The following is a 26900-nucleotide window of genomic DNA, read 5'->3' on the forward strand; positions in this document are numbered from 1 at the left end:
TCCTATAAAAAAATATCTGTAAGAAATCGGAGCCGTTCGTAAAAAAAATATTGTGCAGTGGTGATAGGTGGACGGAGGGCGAGGGACAGCATAGTCGTATAGCGTGTGTCCAAAGGTGATTCGTGTGTACATGGGTGACCTTTTTCCTTTCTCTCTCTATCTCTTCTTCAGTTAAAGCCATCAGCACATGGAATTCCTGGCCCCAAATCTTTAATTACTTCCCCATAACCCCCCTTCTCTCCTTCCTTCTCTTCATTCCTTTCCTCTCGATCTCGTTCTCTCCAGGCTCCGGCGGCAGCGCGGTGCATCCCGTCTCCCTCTCCTCCAGCCCTGTCAACCACTTGCATGTGATCATGCACGGGCTGAGAAGGTAAAGGGTGCGGTGCTACTACTCATATGGGCTCTTGGTAGCAAGGAGAACTGCAGGGAGCAGCCATGGATGGTGCAGCGGCGGCGGCAACCGGAAGCGGTGGCGGCCACCGCCGCATGGACTCAAGGATCGAGGAGCATGGGAAGTACCTGTCGGAGTCGAGCTGCTGCCCACAGTGCGGCCACAAGACCGACCGGAAGCTGGTATATCACTCACAAGCACGACTAGCGACCACTTTGTTAGGTTTTGATGTAGATTGATGAGCTTCGCTGTGTGACGATGCATGCATGTGTGTGTAGGACTGGGTGGGGCTGCCGGCGGGGGTCAAGTTCGACCCGACGGATCAGGAGCTGATTGAGCACCTGCAGGCCAAGGTCCGGGCTGCTTCGGCGGCGGCGCCGTCGCACCCTCTGATCGATGAGTTCATACCCACCATTGAGGGGGAGGACGGCATATGCTACACCCATCCTGAGAGACTGCCAGGTGATCCAATTAATTTTAGCTAAATTGATCATCAGCACAGTTCCATTCCATGGATTATTATTGATCTCAGTATGTATATATATGTGGTGATGATGCCAATTTCTTCAAGAGGGGATTCTTCTTTTGTTCCCCTATATATCTCATTGTTCTTGATGAAAGAATTTTCCTCTTCCTTTCTTTGGATACAATGGTTTTGTCTTTTAGTTTTGCGTTTGCTGTTTTTCCCCATTTCAATTTAAAGCAGTTTCAGTTTTCCATCTTTTTCGTTACGTTTCAAGTATTTTACACTTTGCTATTTCTGCATTAATTTGTTATATATACTTAAATGTTGCTTAATATACGCGTATAATTCTCATTCACCATATATACACGTATAATTCCTATTTATTTATTGTGCACATTATTAATGGTGTAGATTTGCATATTGACGCACACTGTCTATATGAAGAAAAAGATATATTGCCCATACAAATCTTCTAGTACTGAATCTTCATGTACGACATTAATGTTTTGTTGTAGCGCATCACTCTCTCCTCCTCCCTCTCTAGAATGAAACGTGACATGGGATCTGCCCCTATCTTCCAAAGTTAGGTTTTGTCACCCTCTCAAGGTTGTTATATCCTCCAACAGCCAATGGCTGCTTGCATCATCATCCCTCCCCTTGTCCCAAAGTGAAACAACCAAACAGACCATCTGTTGGCCAGCCAGCTCTGACACTGAAGGTCTATGCATTTGTACCTACATACATATTCATGCATGCACGCTGACATGCATCCCGATCGTCTATCCATGGTCATGCATGCAGGTTTGACAAAGGACGGCCGGAGCAGGCACTTCTTCCACCGGCCATCCAAGGCTTACACCACCGGCACTCGCAAGCGCCGCAAGATTCAGTCGCGGGCCGCCGAGGCCTCATCGTCCTCCTCCGCCCTGCCTGCGCAGCAACAACAGCAGCAGCGGAGCGAGACGCGGTGGCACAAGACCGGCAAGACGCGGCCGGTGGTGGTCGCCGGCCAGCAGCGTGGGTGCAAGAAGATCCTGGTGCTCTACACCAACTTCGGCAAGAACCGCAAGCCGGACAAGACCAACTGGGTGATGCACCAGTACCACCTGGGCGACAAAGAGGAGGAGCGCGAGGGCGAGCTCGTCGTGTCCAAGATCTTCTACCAGACGCAGCCGAGGCAGTGTGGCGGTGGGGCGGAGCCTGCCGCCGCCGCCGCCGCCTCCTCTGACACAGTGGAGGAGGCTGCTGCTGACCCACCGGTGCCGGAGGGCATGGTAGCACCACCACCAGATGTCGCAGTCGTCGCAGGTGCCTTCCACGGCGCTGCTGGCATTGACGAGTTCGACTTTGCGCAGTTCAGGAGCAGCTTCGAGGAGGTGAGTTTTCTAACAAGCACCATTGCGTTTTAAAGGGCCTAGCTCTAGCTCACTATTCTGTTGAGTTCTTTTCCTTGCATTAAGCTTGCCAAATCAAAAAGAGAGGAAGTGACTGGCCAGTGAGGACTGGGTCAGATCTTGACTTGGATGTATTGAATCTTACTAGTAGCTAGGCAAGCGCACTTACCCACCACACGTCGGTTACTGTTTCTGTGTAGTTTCGTCTAGCATTTAACATTTGAATAGCTAGCTGTTAATTATTCAACTCGTGTTTAATTAAGATAAATATAGGCAAGTACAGATTCCATATATCTTCAAGAAAGCAGGAAAAATCATAAAATCATACTCACATTAGTCTTAGCTTATATAGATGTCAGACGACGCTCTTTCAGCTAGTGATGCAGCTTTTTTTGTGCCTTCACAAATAATGTCACTTCTGAGGATATGTGGTAGAAATAGGATGTGATCCTTTTGTTTTGGGAGGGTGTACGTTTTCAATGCAAATGTGCTTTCAGCTTGGTCCGATCAATGAATGGTGTAGGGTGAGAAAAATTTCTGCAGGATTAGCTAGAGGATTGAGAACTGAGCTAAGGTCTCACCTAAAATTGATGGGCGTGTCTGACCAATGAGATGCAGAAGTAATTAATAGCCAATTATTTCCATGTAATTTATTTTGTTGAAACAAGAATAAAGTTGACAAGAAAGCTCTATACAAGTACTCCATTGTGCACTATCAAATTCTGGAGTGCTGTACGATGGCATATTTTTTCCTTAAAAAAAGCAATCAACCTTGACTGAGATAGTAGTATAATATCAGACCGTAGTATCTCCAAAATTAGCTCAACACGTAATCTACTTTCCTAATTGGGCCACCTTCCCTATCTACCGATGTCCAATAAAACAGTTGTAGCTGATCTAAACAGGTCGGCTTATTGCTCGGCTACAACCCAACTAGCAATTAATAATCTATTATCTGCCTCAACCAGCTAACGGTAACAAATAATTTTTTTTAGAAAAGGGAATACATTAATATCCCAACTTCGGCATCGATCAATGCATATAGCTGTTCCTTATTACAGACAAGAATAAAACGGTCCAGGGAATCTCAAAAACAAAGTTTTGAGCCACAGTGAAAACACAAGCTTTAAAAAAACACAACTAAAAAGCAAGTCTGTTGCTGGATCGCTAGCCGTATCTAGCAAACACCTCCATCGCAATTGTCTCAATAGATCTACATCCCATCTTCATCGAGTGGCGATCCTCCTCCTTCTGTAGTAGGGACCAGGACCTGGCCCAGTAAGTCCCCCTGAAGATAACCTGTAAATAAGATGGTGCTAGGATCTTGTCAAACACAATGTCATTCAGAGTTAACCAAATCGCCCAACATATAGCACTTGCACCCACAAGAATTTGAGATTTCAGTTTCCTATTTACCCCATCCAACCAACCTGTAAACAAATTGTGTACACTAGTTGGAGGTACTAGATTAAAGGAAACCTGAACAATTCTCCACATGAATTTAGCATAATGACAGTCAAAGAGTAAATTGCATGGACTCATTTGAAGAACAGAAACAACACCTCCTATCTCTTTGCCACTGTCGCCTCGCCAAATTATCTTTTGTTAAAATTACTCCCTTGTACAAGTACCACATGAAAACTTTGATTTTGAGAGGTAGTTTAAGTTTCCAGATTAAAGTACTATACGGTATAGCTTGTGTTCCTAACAAAGTTCTGTACATGGAGTTGACGGAGTACATCCCATTGTGATGTAGCCCCCACACAAAGCGGTCTCTCTGGTTCTCCCATTGTGATGTAGCCCCCACACAAAGCGATCTATCTGGTTCGTTAGTTGTACATCTACAACCATGGCCACCACTTCATGCCATGCTCGCAAATTCGTACCCATCAGAGATCTCCTGAAGGCTACATTTAATGGCGTCGTAGCCAACACTGACCTTACAGTTGCACTTTTTCTTCTCACAATGTTATATAGTGTAGGGAAGAGCGATTTTAGAGGGCACGGTCTTATCCACGAATCCTCCCAAAATGCACTTGAGACCCATCACCTAGATCAAACTTACCCATCGAGAGGAACTCTCCCTTGACCTTCATGAGGCCAGTCCAAAACGGAGAATCTCCGGGCATGTAATGAACCTGTGTTAAGGTTTTGTCCCTTAAATATTTATTCGTAAGTAATTACTGCCAGACCCCATTTCCATTAATTAGTTTAAAAAGCCATTTTCTTAGGAGACACTTATTGTGAACATCTAAATTTAAGACTCCCAACCCTCCTTGGTCTTTGGGTGTACAAACTACCTCCTATTTCGTCAATCTATATTTTTCTTGTGTTCATCACTCTGTCAAAAAAACGAGATCTAAAATAGTCCAACTTTTTCAAAACCCCTCTAGGTATCTCAAAAAAGGATATCATGAACATGGGAAGACTGCTTAGAACAGAGTTAATTAGGACAAGCCTCCCACCTACCGACAACATCTTACTCCTCCAATAGCTTAGTCTCTTTTGAAATCTTTCCTCAACATGTTTCCAGTCCCTATTCATGAGCTTTCTATGGTGCATAGAAATTCCTAGGTATCTAAAGGGTAACGACCCTACATTACACCCAAAGATTTGAGCATACTCATTTTGATTAGCTTTAGCTGCTCCAAAGCAAAACAATTCACTTTTATGAAAATTGATCTTTAGCCCTGATAACTGCTCAAAAGCATAGAGCAAGAGCTTCATGTTTTTGGCCCTCTCTAGATTATTATCCATAAATTTAATAGTGTCATCTGGGTATTGAAGGACCGAGAGTCCGTCCTCTACCAGATGCGGAACAACACCTTCAATTTGTTCAGCTTCTTTTGCTCGAGAAATAAGGATAGCCAACATATCAACCACTGTATTAAAAAATATTGGAGATAACGGATCTCCCTAACACACTCACTAGTAGAGAAAAGGGCTTTAGTCCCGGTTCTCAACCCTCCTTTAATCCCGGTTTTGGAACCGGGACTAAAGGTCTTGATTTTTAGTCCCGGTTCCTCCAACCGGGAGTAGAGATGTTTATTGGGTAAAAAAAGTTGCAACTGTGGAGATTCGAACCTACGACCTCCCACTTCAGCTCTTGCACGCATTACCATCTCACCTACCACCACACATCTAACTTTGATAAGATACGCTTTTCTTTTAAATTCAGTTTGGAGACACCTTTAGTCTGGGTTTGAGATATAAACCGGGACTAAAGGTACCTTTAGTCCAGGTTCATGTCTCAAACCGGGACTAAAAGTCACACTTTTAGTCTGGGTTCATGTCTTAAACCGGGACTAAAGATTCTCGCACTAACGTGCCTCTGACACACCTCGGTAACCGTTGGGCAGGGACCTTTAGTCCCGGTTGGAGCTACCAACCGGGACTAAAGGTTTCTCTAGTCCAGGGCGCGAAAAATACCGGAACTAAAGCCAAATTTTGAAGTGGATCAAAAGTCGTTTCTCTACTAGTGACTCCTTTCCTTGTTTGGAAATAATGGCCTAAATTACCATTGACCTTTATTGCAACACTCCCTCTAGACATGACTTTTGAAATCCATTCACACCAAGTTGGTGAGAATCCTTTCATCCTGAGGACTTGCTGTATGAAAGGCCACTTTAGCTTATCATATGCTTTCTCAAAGTCTAGCTTTAAGATGACACCATTTTGTTTTTTCCTATGCAACTCATGAATAGTTTCATGTAAAATCACAACTCCTTCCATTATATAGCGACCCGAAACAAAGGCCGTTTGAGACAGTCCTATCAGCTTTTCAGCTACTTTCAAAATTCTATTATTTAGCACTTTCGTAAAAATCTTAAAGCTCACATTTAAGATACAAATAGGACTATATTGTTGTATCCGAATTGCATCAGAGATCTTAGGCAATAAAGTAATTACCCCAAAGTTTAAACTATGAATAGGCAATCTCCTAGCATGGAATTCATAAAAGAGGCTCATCAAATCATCGTCTTCACAACCTCCCAAAAGAATTGATAAAATTCAGTGAGAAAGCCATTCGGACCAGATGCCTTGTTATGTTCCATATCAAAGACTGTCACTTTAACCTCCTCCTCACTGAATGGAGCCACCAATACTTCATTCTCCTCCACCGACACTTGAGGTATGTCATGCCTCAAAGTCTCAATGAGAAAGAATTATGTACATGAGGTCCAAACAATCTTTTATAGTACTAAGTTATATAATCTTTCAAGTTGTGTCCCCTACAATAATTCCTTCTTCCTGTTCTAGCTATACAATTTTTGTTTTCCTGTGTCTCCCATTTGCCACCATATGAAAATACTTAGTATTATCATCCCCTTGCAATAACTTTGTTGCTTTTGATCGTTGGAGCTAATATATCTCCTCCTCTCTGAGCAACTTAGTTAATTGCTCTTTAAGATGATGTCTAAGTTCCTCCTCTTGAGGTGACAACAAATTAGTCTCTGCCTTTCTATCAAACACATCTATCTTAGCCAACAGTTCTGATTTAAGCCATTTGTTTTTGGTGGGCCAAATTCCTAGCCCATCCTCTAAGGAACCGTCACAATCTTCTACTCTTATTTAGCCACCGTTCCATGGGTGATCTACCCCTATTCTCAGACTCCCAAACCTCCTTCACTAACTCAAAGAAACCATCCCTTGTTAGCCACCCTAACTCGAATTTAAACATTCCTAACGTTGCCTCTGTGAGAGGGTTCCCCTCCATCTAGCAAAAGCGGGTGTGTGATATGAGATTTCCCGGGTGAGTGCCTGAATAGAAGCAAGCAGAATTTTTTGTTCCCACTCTGTTGTTACCAAGATGCGGTCCAACTTTTCATGAGTTGGAACCTCTGCATAATTAGCCCACGTGTATTTTCTACCCATCATCTCTAATTCTCTTAAATTCAATATTTCAATAATAGCATTAAACAAAAGTGGCCACTTATTATTATATATTGAGTTGTTTTTTTTGACGGGTTCCTGATTATATTGAAATATCCCCCTACTAAGAAAGGTAGATCTCCACAGCTAGTACACGCTCGTACTAGCTCTGATAGAAAGTGTTCTTTGTGCTTCTCTTATGCTGCGCCATATACAGACAAGAGGGCCCATCGAAACCATCTACTTTGTTTGTTAAGACAAACTTGATATGGTAGTCACCATCGATAATATTTTCAACTTCAAAACATCCTTGATTTATTTCCATTAGCATCCCCCGGACATACCCAGGGGGCACCGCCAATGCCAAACAAAATCAGCCCCGCACAGAAATTTTCCAGACATGAGTCCGAGAAAGTTATTTCTGTTGGTTTCTGATAGAGCTATAAAATCAAGTTTATTATCTTCGGGCCACATCATTTAAAAAGTATGTTTAGCCAGGTCACGCAGACCCTCTACAATTCCGTAACACACCTTTCATTGGAACAATTTTTTCTTTGCAGCTACCTTCTTATTGAGGAGTTTCTTTTTTCTTCCTACTCTTTGCCACCTTGATGGGTACATCAACACGTACCTCCCATCAAGGCCCGCACTATTATCGCCATCACCTCCTCCGTCAAGTCACCACAGAGTCGACTGATAGTGGAGGAGGTCAGGATCAATGTCATCCTCCTCAGAATCAATTTCGTTGTCATGTGTAATTAAAGAGATTAGAAGGTTTCATCCTTTCTTTTTCTACCTCTTGATTAACGTTACAGACCCAAGAGTTAAATTTTCATTGTCACCCAAACTGATCCCCACTCCCTTTAGTTTGCTCAATACGAATGTTTAGAAAAAGAACAAAATGAATTTATTTTTGCATTACCTTCATTTTCCTCAAGGTTCTTGATGGCAACCCTTTTTTCTGCTTTCTCAAGAGAGTCAACATCAGCCACGCCCGCATTCCGCTTGCCGCGCCGCACTGGGGTAAGCTCACCATCTGATAGAACCGCCAATGTCATGACACTCCCCAATTCTTTTGTGTGCCCCACCATCAGCTGAGGACTCCGGCTTCTAACTTGGCATCAAGAAGGGCCCCAAGGTGTTGAGCACCATCTGCAATCCCTCCTGCTGCCCCATCGGACTGTCCCACTAAAACCTGCACTTGTTCCTCAATCATGAAAGACGGCTGCTTGAAACTTTGCTGTGAATCAAGGCCTGAACCCACGGTTGCACCTGCATTCTGTGCCATGAACTCCTCTGTAGGATGTTGCTTTTGGCTCATTGCACTGCCTGAAGCCGACCCTTCTCCTGCACCTTCGGCTGATCCACCATGCCCTGCTGCCCGCCCGGCCTAACTAAATGTGAAGGCCGCTGCAGTAAGAGTCCTGGCGCAAAATGGCCTGCCACAGATGTAGCACTCTTCACATTCACCGAGTGACCCCTTTTCACTCCTACAAAATCACGTGCCGTCTCACTTAGTTCATTCTCCTCGCCTAACAAATCATCCTCAGAGAAATCTATATCCAATCTGTGCCTCAGGGACATTGACTTCTTTCCCTTTTATGCTATTATTCCCTGCAGTTCCCCCACTTGCATCTGAAGTAAGAATTACCTCCATTATTTTGTGGCTCTCTTATTGCAGTGTCCTTTGCTGCCCCATTGATCACCGTTCCCATCATCTTGGGTGCTCCAAATGCTTCGCAACCCAATATTTGGCAAGTAAGGTTCAACCTGAAAGATCAATTGGAAATATCTATTGCCAATAATAACATCTAGATTGGTCGGGAATTGCCTCAGGTTCTAGCACAGCCACTGCGAACCGCCCAAACCTACTCGCGCTGGTAGGTGTGCAAATGATCCATAGTTACCTATATATAAGCCGAGTGATTGGAACCCCCCTCCCCCGGTGTTTTATTAGCAAGATTTTTAATAGCTGCAATTTTTATAGTTTAGCTAATTCAAACATGACCTAATTATATTAAATACTCCATCAACTGTCTGCCCATGAATTTCTCCTAAAATATTTACAATCAGTATGAATAGAACATGAACCATAAAGTTAGCACTATGTGTCTATGTTCATTGTAAAAGAGCATTTCCCAACGTGCACAAGGTTATGAATTGTAACAACATTTAGTTTATTTCCATAAGATCAGACCATATGGGAATTTTCCTGATTGGAAAATAATTCACCCCTAGTTAGGTTACTGAATTTCTTGCTATACTCTAGTTGAATTGTCGATAGAAAAAGAATTCAAGCCAAATCAAAAGTCGATTGATTGTTACCAATTTTGGTTGCATTTGGATTTACTTCCGCTTATATCTACATTTTCATATTATTTGAACTTTTGAAGAATTTGAATAATATTTTAACATCTGTTCGTCTAATAAAAATAAAAGTATAAAAAAAAAACTTTGAATGTCTTTAACATGCTATTGGTAATATGATATATTGATGATGACCTCTAGTTTTTCCTACTGTTTGGTATTTTTTATCTGATTTGATATGTCAATAATTAAGACAACCTAGATTGGCAAAAGTAATCTGTAGAAAATTACTAATTATAGTTTGAAAATATTAATATGAACAAAGTGTACACAGGTGGACGTGGGAGCATCAGTTCAGGTTTCGGTGAGGGATGATGAGGAAGTGCATGCAGGGCATCCTAACCTTCACCAGGAGCATAATCTTCACCAGCATCAATTTGGCAACCAGGAGCAACGACAGCGCATGGCTGCAGCTGCAGCAGCATTCCACATCAACACACCAGCGGAGCCTATCACCACGATGATCACCTCGTCGCCGGTGGTTCACCATGGTTCTGCCGTACTTCAACATCCAGATGCATATGGACATGGCACGACTTATCGTCGTCATCAGCAGGTGGTAGATTGGCATAATATAGTAAAAAAAAATCATGATCAATGTTACATTTTCACATTAGTGACAATTGATGTTATTGTTTAGTGAATATTATTGATCCTATTATTTGATTTGATTTTTGATTAAATGAACTAGGGGGACGAGCAGATACACCAACAACCTCAAAATTTTGATGGACGGTCAACTGCTGGGCTCGAAGCGGTGATCATGGGATGTACTTCAAGGAGGTCCAAAAGAGGGGTAAGCATACACACACATATAAAAAATGGCTCTCAAAATTGATGGAAGCATATTTATTTCTTCTTTATATCACTGGTGTCGTTTACCTTTTTTCACAACATAGTGTGGACGTAGACATCACATATGCACACGCACACAGGCTCTTACGAATGCTTATGAGTGACTAGTGTAGATATGGAGATTATTAAACAAAGTAACCACACCAGGTTTGGCAATGTCGGCTGGCATGTTGCCACTAAAATGAAAAATAATTAGACAACTTACAAGTACCTTTGCCGAGAGTTGGAGAGTTCAACTTAGGTGCTGTTTAGTTCCCTTCCATTTTGCAAATTTTTTCAAGATTCCCCGTCACATCGAATCTTTGGACGCATGCATGAAGCATTAAATATAAATAAAAAATAAAACTAATTATACAGTTTAGACAAAATTCACGAGACGAATCTTTTAAGCCTAATTAGACTATGATTGGACACTAATTGCCAAATAACAACGAAAATGCTACAGTACCATTTTCCAAAAATTTTCGCGAACTAAACAAGGCCTTAAAGGGAAGACTCCATAAGGAACCTATTAACAATCTTAGCTAGCTACGCTCAGCTAGCATAATTGTACCTATATTCAGACAATACGTGAAACTCCTACGGGCACAAGGAAGTGTTACTGTCTCTATCCAAGTCTATGAAAGAAATTAGCAAACCATTTGTCAAAAACTTCACAAAATTAGATACTACCCTCAGTAATATTTAGTATATGTGTACTTTATCTGCCCCTATATTGTAAAAATCTGGATGTTCATATACAAATTATATGTGCATTGGTCACAAATGGTGTTTTGATTATATAAAAATAGCATGTTAAATTCTTTAAAAAATAAATTAAATGATCGTTCATTCTTATGTTAAATTGAATAAACCAAAAAAGTAAAACCTACTACCCATATGTATTTCAGGGATCATTTTGAATTCGAAAAGTGTCACTTTTTGTAAGCCTAAGAGGGTACAAAAATGTGTAATCAAAGCTAAAATAGATCAAGGACACACATTAAGAACAATTTACTATTATCGGCGGTAGTATTACTATATACATTTTTTTCTTTGTTTCGAGAAGAAGTTGAACCTTCCATATAACATTTATTTCTATTTCTACGTCTCTTTTTTTGCCTACAGGAAGCATCTGGTTCAGGTGGTAACAAGGAGAGCACAAGATGGCCGTACCCATCCTTCTGGCCATCTGACAGCCAGGATCATCATGGGTAGAAGAGCAGCAACATCCCTTCCACCACCTTGACTTGCATGCAGCCAACCCTGGAGAGGCAACCAAAAGCAAACCAGAGATCCTGACATCATCATTACTACCATGATATGATCATCATATATGAACCTAAACCGTCGTACCATATAGAGGCTTACAATACTTTAGCATGACTGGCTTCCAAGAAGCAAACAAAAGGCAAAGTTATATCGTCAAAACAAAATACAAAACCAGCTTTTTTTTTTGCCCCACTCTCTCTCTCTCTCTCTCTCTCTCTCTCTCTCTCTCTCTCATATGCTTCTTTCTCTTCAACCAATGCGTATGGATAACGTACGGGATGGAAGTTTCATTTGAGTGCTCAAATTTACATGCATGTCTAAAGAGACAAAGATGATATTGGAGGCTTAGGAAAAGCAAAAGGGAGAGAATCAGGAAAAGGAAAGCAAGGGGACATAAAACAAAGGTGACGTCACATGAGAACGGTCAGTTAACCGTCGGTTGTGCACAGTGATCGATGCAAAATCATTACCACAATCATGCATGGTTCATCCCCACCCCCCCCCCCCCCCCCCCCCCTAAAAAATGTTGTTACCATAGTTTAATACTCCGGAGTCAGAATATATACCTTTATATACAACTAATTATTCATTGCTTTCCTGTTGTAGTTTTGTTTGCACTGATGGGTTGCTTACACCATTTCCTTTTTTTTCATTCCTTTTTGTTGTATACTGAGCAAGAGCAACTTGAGGGGCTATTTAATTTCCTTTGGGAAAATAATTTACAAAATTCTTAAGGGTCCAATTGTAAAGCAGCTTATGTTGTTATGGGATTTGATACCCATTTTCTAACTACTTTAATTATTTGAATCCATTTTTTGGGCACTATTTCATTTTTTTTTGCATTTCTGCAAGATATAATTATTCCATTTTCAAGAAAATTTCCTTGTGCATATGGTAACTATAAAGATTGTAAGGTAAGGCGATGGCTTTAGATTCAAAATCTTCCTTTTCCATGGGGTGTTCCAAAAATCTCCTGCATGCTATGCATGAGAGAATAAATGTGACCATATTCTTTTGTGATTTTGTTACGTGCAAAAGAATAAAAGCCGATGAAAGCATCTAGGCCCTTAGTTGTGTTTCGGTGATTAATGACAATACGTGATTACTATGACTAATGTGTGTTTTGCAGAGGCAATTAAGTTAAGTCATGGTAATGAAGATCGATTGGGCTATCATGGTGGTCATGCCCCTACGATGGAAATCATTTCGGTTTTCAAAGGATGAACGAGAAGGTTAAGGTTGAACTAGTTCTAAGTGTCATTTGGTGTTGAAGAGACACTTAGAGTAGTTTAGGACTTTGTTTTTCCTTTGGCCGTACTATTAAGGGGGGGTATGGATGGGTAGCTTGACCTAGGTGAGTCTAGTGGGTTAGGTGTGGTGCACATTGCTAAACCTAGCATTAGGTAGCTCCTAAAAAGCCCTTAGATCCATTGGAGCAAACTTCATTCACGTACGATCGAAAGTTGAAAGTGAATGGAGGGTCAAATACTGACCGGACGCTGGCTTCGGTGTGACCGAACGCTGATGCAGAGTCCGGTCAGTTCATTTGATCAAGGTGAAGTCGTCTGGAAGTGACCGGACGCTGAGAGGTGAAGTGACCGGACGCTGAGGGCCAGTGTCCGGTCGACTCCAGTAAGGTTCCAGAGAGGAAAAATCACGACCGGATGCGTCAGCGTCTGGTCACCATTTGATCACTAGAATTCGGGGTGAATTGACCGGCACGTCCGGTCAACATGACCGGAGCGTCCGGTCACCCCATAGAGGCACAGAACGGTTCATTTTTTAGCCCATGTTATAAATACTTCCTTCATTCGTGTGTGGGGGGTACTTTTGCTCATTCTAACAGCTAAGAAACATCTTTGTGAGTGCCAAGAAGAGCAATGTCCTAGTGAGGTGATTGAGATTTGAGAATCCCAAAGAGAGCCCTCGTTAGTGAGATCAAGAGTAGCAAAGTGTGCATCCATCCTTCTCATTAGGCTTGTCGTTGTCAAGTGAGAGTTCGTGCTTGTTACTCTTGGTGATCGCCATCACCTAGATGGCTTGGTGGTGATTGGGAGCTTGGTGATCATCCGGCGGTGCTTGTGGATGACCCAACTCAAGTTGTGAGCGGTTGTGGGTGATTCACCGCGATGGAGTGTCAAAGAATCAACCCGTAGAGAGCACTTGATCCTTGCGCGGATCAAGGGGGTGCTACACCCTTGCGCGGGTGCTCCAACAAGGACTAGTGGGGAGTGGCGACTCTCCGATACCTTGGCAAAACATTGCCGTGTTCCTCCTTCTCTCTTTACTTTGAGCATTTACTTTGAGCAATTCGATATTTGTCTTTACATTCATAGAATTGTCATGCTAGAGTAGGATTGGAACTTAGGTTGCAAGACTTTTTGTGCAGTAGAACATTGGAAACATTTTCTAGGCATAAGGGGTTAATTGGGCTAACTGTTGGATTTAATTATTGCAAAGAAATTTAGAATTAGCCCAATTCACCCCCCTCTTGGACATCTTGATCCTTTCAATTGGTATCGGAGCCTCGTGCTCACGTATTTAGGCTTAACCACCTAGAGAAAGATGTCTCACGGGGATGGACCTCCTCCTAGGGGATGATTTTCCATATTGGAAAATTCGCATGGAGGCGTACTTAGAAGCTCTAGATGTTGGAATATTAGAGCTGCCTCACAAGGCTTCCCAAAACCTTGGGATGCTACTAACCTACAAGGCGATGAGGTGAATTACGAGAAATGGAATGCAAAGGCTCGAAACACCATCTTTAGAGGCCTTTGCAAAGATGTGTTTAACCGGGTGAGGAACCACAAAGACGCCCATGCACTATGGTCGGACGTTTGTGCGCTCCATGAGGGAACAAAGAGTGAGCATGAGGAACGCTATCATCTTGTCATGAAAAAGCTTAACTCTTTTGAGATGCTTCCTAAAGAATGTGCAAATGAGATATACTCATGTTTGAATGTTCTTGTAGAGGAAGTCAATGGGCTTGGACTCACTCAATTGCAACCATCTGATGTTGTAAGAAAGATTTTGAGTGTCCTCCCCATTGATAAATATGGGCATATTGTGACCGTGCTTCATCAAGGTGATCTTTCCACCGCTACACCAACACAAATCTTGGGAAAGATCAATGCTCATGAGATGTATATGCACATCACGCCATAAGATGGCTCATCCTCTACCAAGAAGAAAGACAAGGACTTAGCATTCAAAGCTAGCCAAGAGAAGGGCAAAGCAAGACTTGAGTATGAGAGCTCAAGTGATGATGAAGTTGATGATGCAAGTCTTGCTCTCATGGTGAGAAAAACCGCCAAGATGCTAAAGAAGCTCAACAAGAGTGGCATCAAGTTCGATGGCAAGAAGAAGAAGTTCTTCACTAGCTCTAGAAGGAAGCCAATCTCTGAGATGGATTGCTACAATTGTGGAGAACTTGGTCATCTAGCACACCAATGCACCAAGCCTAAGAAAGACAAGTTCAAGAACAAGTACAAGGGCAAGAAAGATGACTCAAGCAATGAAGAAGAAGATGAGAAGAAGAAAAATAACTCATACAAGAAGAGAGATGGCAAGAAGAAGAACTTCCACAAAAAGAAGAAGAGTGGAAAGGCATACATTGTCGGTGATTGGCTCACGGACATTAATTCATCTAGTGGGTCATCCGATGATGATAGTGACAACGAGAAGGTGGCCGCCATTGTTATTGACTCTTCATCATCTTCACCGCCACCACCGCCATCATCCTCTACACACCTATGCCTTATGGCCAAGGGTGAACGCAAGGTATCAAATGATGATGATAGTAGTGGTGATGAACATGCTAGTAATGATGATAGCGATAGCGATGATGATGAATATGAATCACCTTCTTATGATGATCTTGATAGATTGCTAAAACAATACACTAAGATCATTATAAAGACTAGAGCTAAGAATGAAAAGCTAGAAGCTAAGAATGATTCACTTTTAGCAAAATGTGATATGGTGGAAAAGGCTAGTATTGAGCTTAGAGAAGCAAATGATGCTATATCATCCAAACTCAAGGAGCTCGAATCTTCTAAGAAAGAGCTTAGAGATAAACATGATAAACTTGAGAGGATACACAATGAGCTCATCACTAGCCATAACAAGCTAAAAGAAGAATATACAACTCTAAAGATCAATGATGATAATCTTATTATTGCTCAAGAATTCTTATCCAATGTGCCACATGATGCTACTAATGATGTTGTTAAGATTGATATAGTTACATCATGTGATGATTTGATCATTGAGAGCATTGAGCAAAGTTCTAGTAGCAAGGGCAAGCAAGTGGTTGAGGCCGATGATTATGATGAGTTTGTCAAGCTCAAGAATGACAATAAAAAGCTCAAAAAAGATCTAGAAGAGATCAAAAGCCACAACACTATTGTGCAAGAAACTCTTGATCATGATGGTGATTTGATCCTTGAGAATGAAAAGCTAAAAGAAGAGAATAAGAATCTCAAGGAAGAGAAAAACAATGATGCTCTCAAGGAAGAAAACAAGAAGCTCAAATTGGAGAAAGAGCATCTCAAGATTGGATTAAGCAAGTTCACAAGAGGCAAGCATCTACAAAGTGAGCTACTTATGAACACTGTCATAAAGATGGATAGAAGTGGCATTGGGTAATTAGCAAACCAAGAGAAGAAGGCTCAAGCTCAACAACAACACAAGTCAAAGCCAAAGCCAAAGAGATGTTTTGAGTGTGGACAAGAAGGTCACTTTGCCCATGAGTGCCAAACTCTACCACCACAACCCTTGCCTAAGCATGCTAGACCTTTTGCCTTCAATGCTCACTATATGCTTAGAAAGGATTCTAGTGGGAAAATGAAAGTTATGTTCTTAGGACCTCCCAACAAGAATAGGCCTAAGAAAATTTAGGTTGCAAAGTCACTTGTTGAGAAGGTGAAGGGCCCTCAACAAGTTTGGGTTCCTAAAGCTTGATTTCTTGTGTGTAGGTGAACTACAAGACCGGTGGAAGTCATTAGGTTATTGATAGTGGTTGCACACAACATATGACTGGTGATCCTCGTATGTTCACCTCACTAGATGAAGAAGTAGATGGACAAGAAAGAATAACATTTGGAGATAATTCAAAGGGCAAGGTTAAAGGATTGGGCAAAGTGGCAATATCAAATGATCATTCTATCTCAAATGTGCTATATGTTGCTTCATTGAGTTTCAACTTGCTATCCGTTGGACAATTATGTGATCTTGGCTTCCAATGCTTGTTCACCGAGAAGGAAGTTGTTGTATCTAAGAAGGATGATGATCAAATGATATTCAAAGGATTTAGATACAACAACCTATACTTAGTGGATTTCACCTCTGAAGATGCTAACTTGAAGACATGTCTATTCACCAAAACAACACTTGGGTGGCTATGGCATAGAAGACTTGCTCATGTTGGGATGAGCTCACTCAAGAAGCTAATGAAGAATGATTTAGTGAGAGGGTTAAAGGATGTGAAGTTTAAGAAGGACAAGCTTTGTAGTGCATGTCAAGCCAGCAAGCAAGTTGCAAATACTCATCCAACCAAAGCTTTCATATCAACCACACGAGGGCTAGAACTCCTTCATATGGATTTATTTGGACCAAAAACATACAAGAGTTTGGGAGGAAATCTTTATTGTCTTATGATTGTTGATGACTATTCAAGATACACATGAGTATTCTTCCTTCATGACAAATCCGAAGTTGCATCTTGCTTCAAGAAGTTTGCCAAGAGAGCACAAAATGAATTTGAAGTGAAGCTCAAGAAGATTAGAAGTGACAATGGGAAAGAATTTGACAACACAAACATAGAAGCCTATTGTGACGAAGTTGGGATCAAGCATGAGGTCTCCGCAACATATACTCATCAACAAAATGGTGTAGTTGAGAGAAAGAACCAAACATTGATCACTCTTGCAAGAACAATGCTAGATGAGTATAACACCCCCGAAGCTCTATGGGCGGAAGCTATCAACACCGCATGCTATGCATCCAACCGCCTATTCCTTCAAAAGTTCTATGGCAAGACACCTTATGAGTTGCTCAATGAGAAGAAGCCGAACATCTCTTTCTTTAGGGTGTTTGGTTGCAAATGCTACATCTACAAGAAGCGGCAACACCTAGGGAAGTTTTAAAGACATTGTGATATTGGTTTTGTTGTTAGTTACTCATCAAAGTCCAAAGCATATAGAGTATTTAATCATGCCACCGGCTTGGTTGAAGAAATATATGATGTGGAATTTGATGAATCTAACGGCTCCTAAGGAGCACACGAGAATCTTGATGATGTAGGTGATGAACCATTGAGGGAGGCTATAAGAATATTCTGGTTGGATACATCAAGCCTAAAGATGATGAAGATGATGTATAAGTGATTGATTCACCTTCTTCATTAAGTGTACTACAAGATGGTGATAAAGATAGGATAGTAGAAAATAAAGATACTCATGTCTCCCATGATCAAATGGTGGTACAAGCACAAGATGTTGATGCTCCACAACCTCCTCCTCAAGTGGTCAATAGAAGAAATACACCTCTACTACAAGATCATCCACAAGATCTCATCATAGGGAGTCCATCAAAGGGTGTAATGACTCGCTCATAAAAACTTGCTTCATTTATTGCTCATCACTCTTTTTGTCTCTTGCTATGAGGCTACCAAGGTAGAAGAAGCTCTTCAAGATCCGGATTGGATAAATGCCATGCATGAAGAGTTGAATAACTTCACCCGCAATGAAGTTTGGACTCTTGAAGAGTGGCCAAAAGGTGCAAGAGTCAATGGAACAAAGTGGGTGTTCCACAACAAGCAAGATGATCAAGGCGTTGTTGTGAGGAACAAGGCAAGACTAGTTGCAAAGGGGTTCTCTCAAGTTGAAGGTTTGGATTTTGGAGAGACCTTTGCACTGGTTCTAAGACTAGAAGCCATCCGTATCCTCCTTGCATATGCATCACATCATGAAATGAAACTATATCAAATGGATGTGAAAAGTGCATTTTTAAATGGCTTTATTAATGAACTAGTCTATATTGATCAACCTCCCGGGTTTGAAGACCCTAGATATCATAATCATGTTTATAGGTTGTCCAAGGCATTATATGGGCTTAAGCAAGCCCTAAGAGCTTGGTATGAGCGCCTTCAGGACTTCCTCATTGAGAAGGGCTTCATCATTGGGAAGGTCGACACCACACTATTTACCAAGAAACTTGATGGGCACATCTTCATTTGTCAAGTGTATGTTGATGATATCATCTTTGGATCATCAAATGAAGATTCTTGCAAAGAGTTTGGTGAATTGATGTCGAAGGAGTTTGAGATGTCAATGATTGGAGAGCTTACATTCTTTCTTGGTTTTCAAGTCAAGCGAATGAGAGAAGGAATTTTCATCTCTCAAGAGAAATATACAAATGATCTTCTCAAGAGATTCAAGACGAATGAATGTAAGCCAATCAAGACACCAATGCCAACTAATGGACATCTCGACCTAGATGAGGGAGGTAACACGGTTGATCAAACTTTCTACCGCTCTATGATTGGTAGCTTGTTATATTTAACCACATCTAGGCCTAACATCATGTTTAATGTGTGTATGTGTGCTAGATTTCAAGCTAATCCTAAGGAAACTCACTTGATTGCCGTAAAAAGAATCCTTAGGTATCTTAAGCACACACCAAGCATTGGCCTTTGGTATCCCAAATGAGCTGGATTTGAATTAATTGGCTATTCCGATTCGGATTATGCTAGTTACAAAGTTGATAGAAAGAGCACATCCGCAGGGTGCCATTTGCTTGGTAGATCACTTGTGTCTTGGTACTCTAAGAAATAAAATAGTGTGGCTTTGTCCACCACCGAAGCGGAATATATTGTTGCGGGTGCTTGTTGTGCACAAATTCTTTACATGAAACAAACTTTGCTAGACTATGGTGTAGTTCTAAAAAAAATACCTCTTTTGTGCGATAATGAAAGTGCGGTAAAACTTGCAAATAATCCGGTTCAACACTCTCATACCAAGCACATAGATATCTGCCATCACTTTCTTAGAGATCATGTTGCAAAGAATGATATTTCACTAGAAGGTGTAAGGACCGATGATCAATTAGCGGATATCTTCACTAAACCTCTAGATGAGGCAATATTTTGTAGATTGCGTGATGAGCTCAATGTTCTTGATTTTAGTAACTTCACTAAAAATGAGCTTGTGTTGTCCCTTGCATTAGATTATAATATACAACATGTTTAATTTTTGGTAATGCATATAGGGCTTGTCTAACATGGTTAAGATAACCGCCGTAAAGCGTGTGAAGAAGCTTAACCTTGGATCAAACTTGACAAGCAACTAAATTTAATTTCAAGTATTGCATTGCATATGCATGAATGTTGCTTTGTCGTTTATCTTCAATTGGCCTCTTATTGCCTATTTTCTTAAAAAGAATTATAGCCTAAGGCAAAATATTTTGAAAAAATTTTGAGGGTTTGAAAGAGGTCACTCACATCAGTCCTAATTAGTGTTTTTTTGGATCTTATTGGAGTTGGGACTTGATTGGGAACAGGCAGCACAAAGGACTTTGAATGTTTGCTGGAAAAAGGGTGACCGAATGCTGCACCGGACTCTGATGTCCAGCGTCCGGTCAGTTCACAGGAGGTGAACTGCTGCTGAGAAGGAGTGACCGGACGCTAAAATAGTGTCTTCCCAGCGTTCGGTCAGATGGCGATCCAATGTCCGGTCGATCAAAGACGATGAAGGCAGCTTGCACCGGACTCTGGCTGCGTCCGGTCGGTGCTCACCGGATGTGTCTGGTCGCGATTCCAGGGGTTTTAGACCTCTCTAGAATCGACCGGACGCTGGGTGGCAACATCCGGTCGCTGTCACCGGAGCGTCCGGCCAGTAGAAAACATGCGGGATTCCAACTCTTTTCTCCATTTCCTTTTCTACTCCATGGGGGCCACTATAAATCATCGCGTGTATGTTTGACCTATCCCTATTCCGCACCCTAGCGCCGCCGAGATCGCCTCTGCCGTCGCACAGCCATGCTGAAAGGTCCTAATGGCTAGAGGGGGGGGGGTGAATAGCCTAATAAAAATTTCTACAACAACCCTTAGCAAACCTAGACAATTATGAGGCGAAGCAAGTGTTGCGCTAGCCTACTAAAAATACAAGCCACCTACCACAATTTTAGTTGATATAGTTTCTATCCACACAATAGCTATGTCACTACACTAAGTTAATGTGCTCTCAAAGGCTAACTAAAGAGCCACACTAACCAAACTAACAAGCTCTCACAACTAGCTACACTAAAGAGCTTGACAACTAGTTTGCGGTAATATAAAGAGAGTGAGCATGAATGTTATACCATCGTGTCGAGAAAGGAGCCAATCAATCACAAGAATGAATAACAATGAAGACCAATCACCTTGGAATCAAATGATGAACACAATGATTTTTTTACCGAGGTTCACTTGCTTGCCGGCAAGCTACTCCTCGTTGTGGCGATTCACTCACTTGGAGGTTCACGTGCAAATTGACATCACACGCCAAACCTTTGATAGGGTGCCACACAACCAACACATGATGAGGATCACACAAGCCACGAGCAATCCACTAGAGTACCTTTTGGCTCTCCGCCGAGGAAAGGTCAAGAACCCCTCACAATCACCACGATCGGAGCCGAAGACAATCACCAACCTTCGCTCGATGATCCTCGCTGCTCCAAGCCATCTAGGTGGCGGCAACCACCAAGAGTAACAAGTGAATCCCACAGCAAAACACGAACACCAAGTGCCTCTAGATGCAAACACTCAAGCAATGCACTTGGATTCTCTCCCAATCTCACAAAGATAATGAATCAATGATGGAGATGAGTGGGAGGGCTTTGGCTAAGCTCACAAGGTTGCTATGTCAATACAAATGGCCAAGAGAGTGAGCTTGAGCTGGCCATGGGGCTTAAATAGAAGCCCCCATGAAATAGAACCGTTGTACCCCTTCACTAGGCACAACATGGGGTGACCGGACGCTCTGGTCATATTGACCGGACGCTGGACCTCAGCATGTCCTATCAAGCGATGCGTGCCACGTGTCCCCTCTCTTCAGATGTTGATCGCCCGATCTCAATGGTCAAGTGACGACCGGACGCAGCAGCTCAAAGTGACTGGATGCTGAACCCTAGCGTTCGGTCATTTCCAGTAAGCATCCAGAGACGACTTTTCACGACCGGATGCGTCCGGTCATGCTTGACCGGACACAGCTAGCATTCGGTCAGTCACCCTCAACACTATGTGTTGCCACGTCAGTAGGACCGGAAGCAGCCTTCCAACGTCCGGTTAGTTTGTGACCCAGCATTCGGTCAGAGACTGATGCTGCGTGCCCTCTGTTGTCACTGACCGGACGCGCCGGTCCAACTGAGACCAGCGTCTAGTCATTTACAGTGACCTCCGTCTTTTTGGTCTAGGGTGCCGGTGGCACCGTCGGACTATCCACACTCTACGAGCAGACACTCCGCCGGTGAAGTTCCTAACCCTCGCTCAAATGTGCTAACCACCAAGTGTATCACCTTGTGCACATGTGTTAGCATATTTTCACAAATATTTTCAAGGGTGTTAGCACTCCACTAGATCCTAAATGCATATGCAATGACTTAGAACATCTAGTGGCACTTTGATAACTGTATTTCGATATGAGTTTCACCCCTCTTAATAGTACGGCTATCGATCCTAAATGTGATCACACTCACTAAGTGTCTTGATCACCAAAACAAAATAGCTCCTACCATTTATACCTTTGCCTTGAGCCTTTTGTTTTTCTCTTTCTTCTTTTCAAGTTCAAGCACTTGATCATCACCATGGCATCACCATCATCATGTCATGATCTTCATTTGCTTCACCACTTAGAATGTGCTACCTAACTCATGATCACTTGATAAACTAGGTTAGCACTTAGGGTTTCATCAATTCACCAAAACCAAACTAGAGCTTTCATATGCCTTGCCGCCTATCGAAACGCCGTGCCCGCACCGCTCCTCCGCGCCGCTGCTCGCGCCTCCCCTGCCCGTAGCCTCACCACCGCTACCCGTGCCATGCACCACCACTACTGTGCCCTGCCGCACCGCTGCTGCCCGCGCCCTGCGCCGCCGCCCGCGCCACGCCCTGCCCGCGCCATCCACGTCCGCCGTGCTCCAGTGCCACCATCGTGCCCTAGCGCCCCCATTGCAACCTCGCTGGAGACCACAGTCTCCATCCAATGCCACCGTCCAACGCCTCAGAGCTGTCGTCGTAACCCTAATCTCCTATTGCCGACCCGATGGTTCCCCGATCCATTCCTCTTCTCGTCGTTTTGCCGATTCGTCAGGTAGCAAGCCCTCAGTTCTAATTTCGTACCCAATTGCTTGCTTTCTTAGGGTTTCACATTTTTAGATATATTGTAATTATTTGTATATCCTATCTATTCTATCGTGCAGCGAGTCGGTGCCATTGAGGTCCTATTTGTAGTTGTCAATCAACTCGGGGCCAAGCTCACGAGTATGGATTGAGGCCAAGCCTTGGAAGTGACAGTTGGTAGTTGATTCTTGTCAGCGGCAGTTGTTCTTTTTAGATCCATCAGATGGCTCATGTCAAGAATGTTGGAGGAGGTCCTGGTGATGAGGATCCAAGACCCCGCCTCGCTTGCCTACAGATCCAAAAGGCAAGGCGACGAAGAAGCTTGCAACAAAGAAGTGGAAGTATCCGGATGTAGATACAGCTAGAGCAGCCATAGTTGCAGCAGTAGCAGAGCGTGCAGAGGCAGGAGGTGCTAGGAGTGGAGTCCAGATCGCAGATCAGCTCTCTCCATCTACGAGGGCTGCACTAGAGCAGGTTGAGCGTCGTCATGGTGGTCCAGCTAGGACTGTCATAGTTGCGAGATGACGAGTTGTCTTGGATGAGAGTCAGCCTCAGGGGGAGTCACAGCAGGAGCCACAGCCAGTAGAGCAGACTCAGGAGGGAGAGCAGGCCGAGGAGATAGAGCAGGCACCTTAGCCACAGCTTCGCCGCTCTGGTCGTACCTATGCTCCAGTCACTCCGAGGTCAGAGACGCAGCAGCGGGGTTCACGCCCACCGCCTAGACCACAGGATTCGCCTCTAGTGACCCACTTGGATTTGAGGGCCACCATGGCCAAGCAGGTTTAGCAACTCAGATTTGTGGACTTTGAGCAATGGATTCCACCGAGGTGGGATGAGCGTGCTTCAGAGGGTTTCTACACACCTCTGTACGAAGATTTTTATAATGCATATCTTAACAGTGGGGCTGTATTCAGATCTCAGAGGGTGTGTAACATTGAAACCATTGTAGCAGCAGCTGGAGAGCACATTCACCCCTACCTATCTTACCTGCTAGGGCTGACAGATTTACTTGGACGGATAGACTTATATGTTACATCTTGGGCCCGTCAGTTCTATGCTACACTCTAGATTGACCCACATCATAGATTTATACACTTTGCATTCAGTGGCAGAGATTATAGACTGACGAGCACTAGGGTCAGAGAGATACTCAGGCTTCAGGAGCAGCCCATCTAGCTACATGAGGTTTGCTATGGATAGACAGTGCCCCCTAGACGCCCTCATGGCGGTATGGTGCCCCCTATAGATCTAGTCCGCCACTGCTTCACAGAGCCATTCGGCGAGGGGTCTAGCAGGACACCCATTGATCTCACTCCCACTACTAGAGTGCTTGATGCCATTATGAGGAGAACACTACTTCCGAGGATGGGCTATCACGAGGGCTTGACTCGTATACAGTTATGGTTACTGAACTCTCTGATGCAGCAGATAGTGTTTGACATTTGGGATTTCCTTCTATCAGAGATGGAGGATACTATTGCAGAGGGGTTCAGGGGTCACAGGCAGCTACCATATGCTCACTAGATTACATTCCTGATCCATAGGGCAGTTACTGTGAGGCCACCAGAGATGCTGGCAGAGTATAGTGGTGCCACTACAGAGTTCCCTGCATACAACATGACTCAGATGATCTGACATAGTGCAGTGAGGACACCTAGCCAGCCAAGTCGATGTCCAGAGGTGCCAGAGACTATAGCTCAGCAGGATGAGACTATCAGGGGCATAGCAGCTATAGAGGAGGAGCAGCTTGATGCTCAGCAGGAGGGGATAGTCGAGAGTGACCCTAGTGACAGCTCAGATAAGGACTACCGGGACATTCCTCAGATGCCTCCTCGACGACATGACCATGAGGCCGGTAGCTCCAGTTCAGTTCCACCTGCACCGTAGACAGACTCCGCTATACTTGCCATACTTAAGCGAATGAGGCAGGATCAGGCTTGCCAGGCTCAGGAGACCGCCGCTACTTTTGCACAGTTTTAGACTTGGCAGGATGAATTTCAGCGACAGCAGCAGGCCATACAACAGCAGCAGTAGGCCATGCATCAGCAGCAGCTCCTCATGCAGCAGCAGCTACTTGGGTTTATGCAGCATGTTGTGACAACTATTGGGGTTCCACCGCCACAGCCTTCACCCCAGCTTGGTCAGCCTGCCACCACTTCTATGACTCTAGCTTTATAGCCTAGTGGACTTCGGAGTCAGGGACAACCACCAGCACAGTTTGCTTCACCTACAGAGCAGGTGTCCCAGTGGTTTGCCTCGCCAGTGTTAGCCCCACAGTTCATGCCTCTTCAGACGGGCTTCACAGCGGCTCAGACTTTCTCGCTACTAGTGCCAGATACCTTAGTCTCTAGGAGTCTTGGAGCGACTTTTAGTGAGTTGATAGGGCAACCTACTCCGCCATATTTGCATATCCTAGGTCCTTCTATAGTTGCACCTATTACCAGGACTATAGAGATGCTCTCTTCCTCAGTGGCATCATCAGAGCCGGCTGCTCCAGTCATACCTGCACAGTCTACAACAGCTCTAGTTGTTGATCTGACCTAGACCGCTTTAGCGTCACTTCCAGCTATAGAGGGTCAGACTGCTTAGAGCTCTGGTTTAGATGATGATGGCACTCAGTTCCAGCTTGCTCCTTGTACCTTAGCGCCCAACTCGTCCGCTGCAGCCCCACCGACTGACCCTTAGGTTTTGGTGTTTGATGTCAAAGGGAGAGAGGGATCGAGTATGTTAGTCTTAGGGGGAGCGACATATCTAGGGGGAGCTTAGTTTATCTATTAGATTATCTATTACATTTGAAGTTTTATGTATGATACACTATTATGCATTCGTGTGTTTACTTTTATGCATCAAACTATATTTATGTGATAGTGATATCTATGTGATCGTGATATATGACATGTGTGCTCTCTACTTTGAATTATTTATATGTCATATCACTTGTGCAATGCTCATTTGCTTTGCTTCCGTGTTTTACTCCGATGCAAATGAGCTTTATTACCTGTACTCATGCTTATTTCATATCTTTTGAGTACATCATGTTGGCTTGGGTCATATAAGCTTGCCTAACTCTTTTGTTCTTATTGTCAAAAGCTTATATGAACCAAGCATGTTAAAAACCTCAACTCTTTCATATACTCGAGGTGGTATTGTCATCAATCACCAAAAAGGGAGAGATTGAAAGCATCTAGGCCCCTAGTTGGGTTTTGGTGATTAATGACAATACGTGATTACTATGATTAACGTGTGTTTTGTAGAGGCAATTAAGTTAGGTTATGGTAATGGAGATCGATTGGGCTATCATGGTGGTCATGCCCCTACGATGGAAATCGTTTTGGTTTTCAAAGGATGGACAACAAGGTTAAGGTTGGACTAATTCTAAGTGTCGTTTGGTGTTGAAGAGACACTTAGAGTAGTTTAGGACTTTGTTTTTCCTTTGGTCGTACTATTAAGGGGGGTATGGACGGGTAGCTTGACCTAGGTGAGTCTAGTGGGTTAGGTGTGGTGCACACTTGCTAAACCTAGCACTAGGTAGCTCCTAAAAAGCCCTTAGATCCATTTGAGCAAACTTCATTCACGTACGATCGAAAGTTGGAAGTGAATGGAGGGTCAAATACTGACCGGACACTGGCTTCGGTGTGACCGGACGCTGGCGCAGAGTCCGGTCAGTTCATTTGATCAAGGTGAAGTCGTCTGGAAGTGACTGGACGCTGAGAGGTGAAGTCCGGTCGACTCCAATAAGGTTCCAGAGAGGGAAAATCACGACCGGACGCTGTCCAGCGTCCGGTCATCATTTGATCACTGGAATTCAGGGTGAACTGACCGGCGCGTCCGGTCAACATGACCGGAGCACCCGGTCACCCCGCAGAGGCACATAACGGTTCGTTTTTCAGCCCATATTATAAATACTTCCTCCATTCGTGTGTG

The 26900-nt window shown here is 43.3% G+C and overlaps 1 protein-coding gene across 1 annotated transcript; it reads left to right on the forward strand.

The window, feature by feature from the left end:
• Positions 1-247: 247 nt before the first annotated feature.
• LOC136521991 (NAC domain-containing protein 75-like) lies at positions 248-11760 on the forward strand. Its single transcript, XM_066515777.1, has 6 exons — positions 248-573; positions 670-853; positions 1659-2233; positions 9756-10046; positions 10182-10286; positions 11453-11760. Exons 1-6 carry the CDS (start codon positions 436-438, stop codon positions 11540-11542), a joined length of 1383 nt encoding a protein of 460 aa, XP_066371874.1. The 5' UTR covers positions 248-435; the 3' UTR covers positions 11543-11760.
• Positions 11761-26900: the final 15140 nt, after the last annotated feature.

The sequence above is a fragment of the Miscanthus floridulus genome, chromosome 18 (genome assembly GCF_019320115.1).
Source record: "Miscanthus floridulus cultivar M001 chromosome 18, ASM1932011v1, whole genome shotgun sequence".
Lineage (NCBI taxonomy): Eukaryota > Viridiplantae > Streptophyta > Magnoliopsida > Poales > Poaceae > Miscanthus > Miscanthus floridulus.

Excerpts from the sequence above, each read along its gene's own strand:
- LOC136521991 (XM_066515777.1), top strand. The coding sequence starts at position 436 with ATGGATGGTGCAGCGGCGGCGGCAACCGGAAGCGGTGGCGGCCACCGC. Across the intron at positions 574-669 it reads ACAAGACCGACCGGAAGCTG|GACTGGGTGGGGCTGCCGGC; the intron begins GTATATCACTCA and ends ATGTGTGTGTAG. Across the intron at positions 10,287-11,452 it reads CAAGGAGGTCCAAAAGAGGG|GAAGCATCTGGTTCAGGTGG; the intron begins GTAAGCATACAC and ends TTTTGCCTACAG.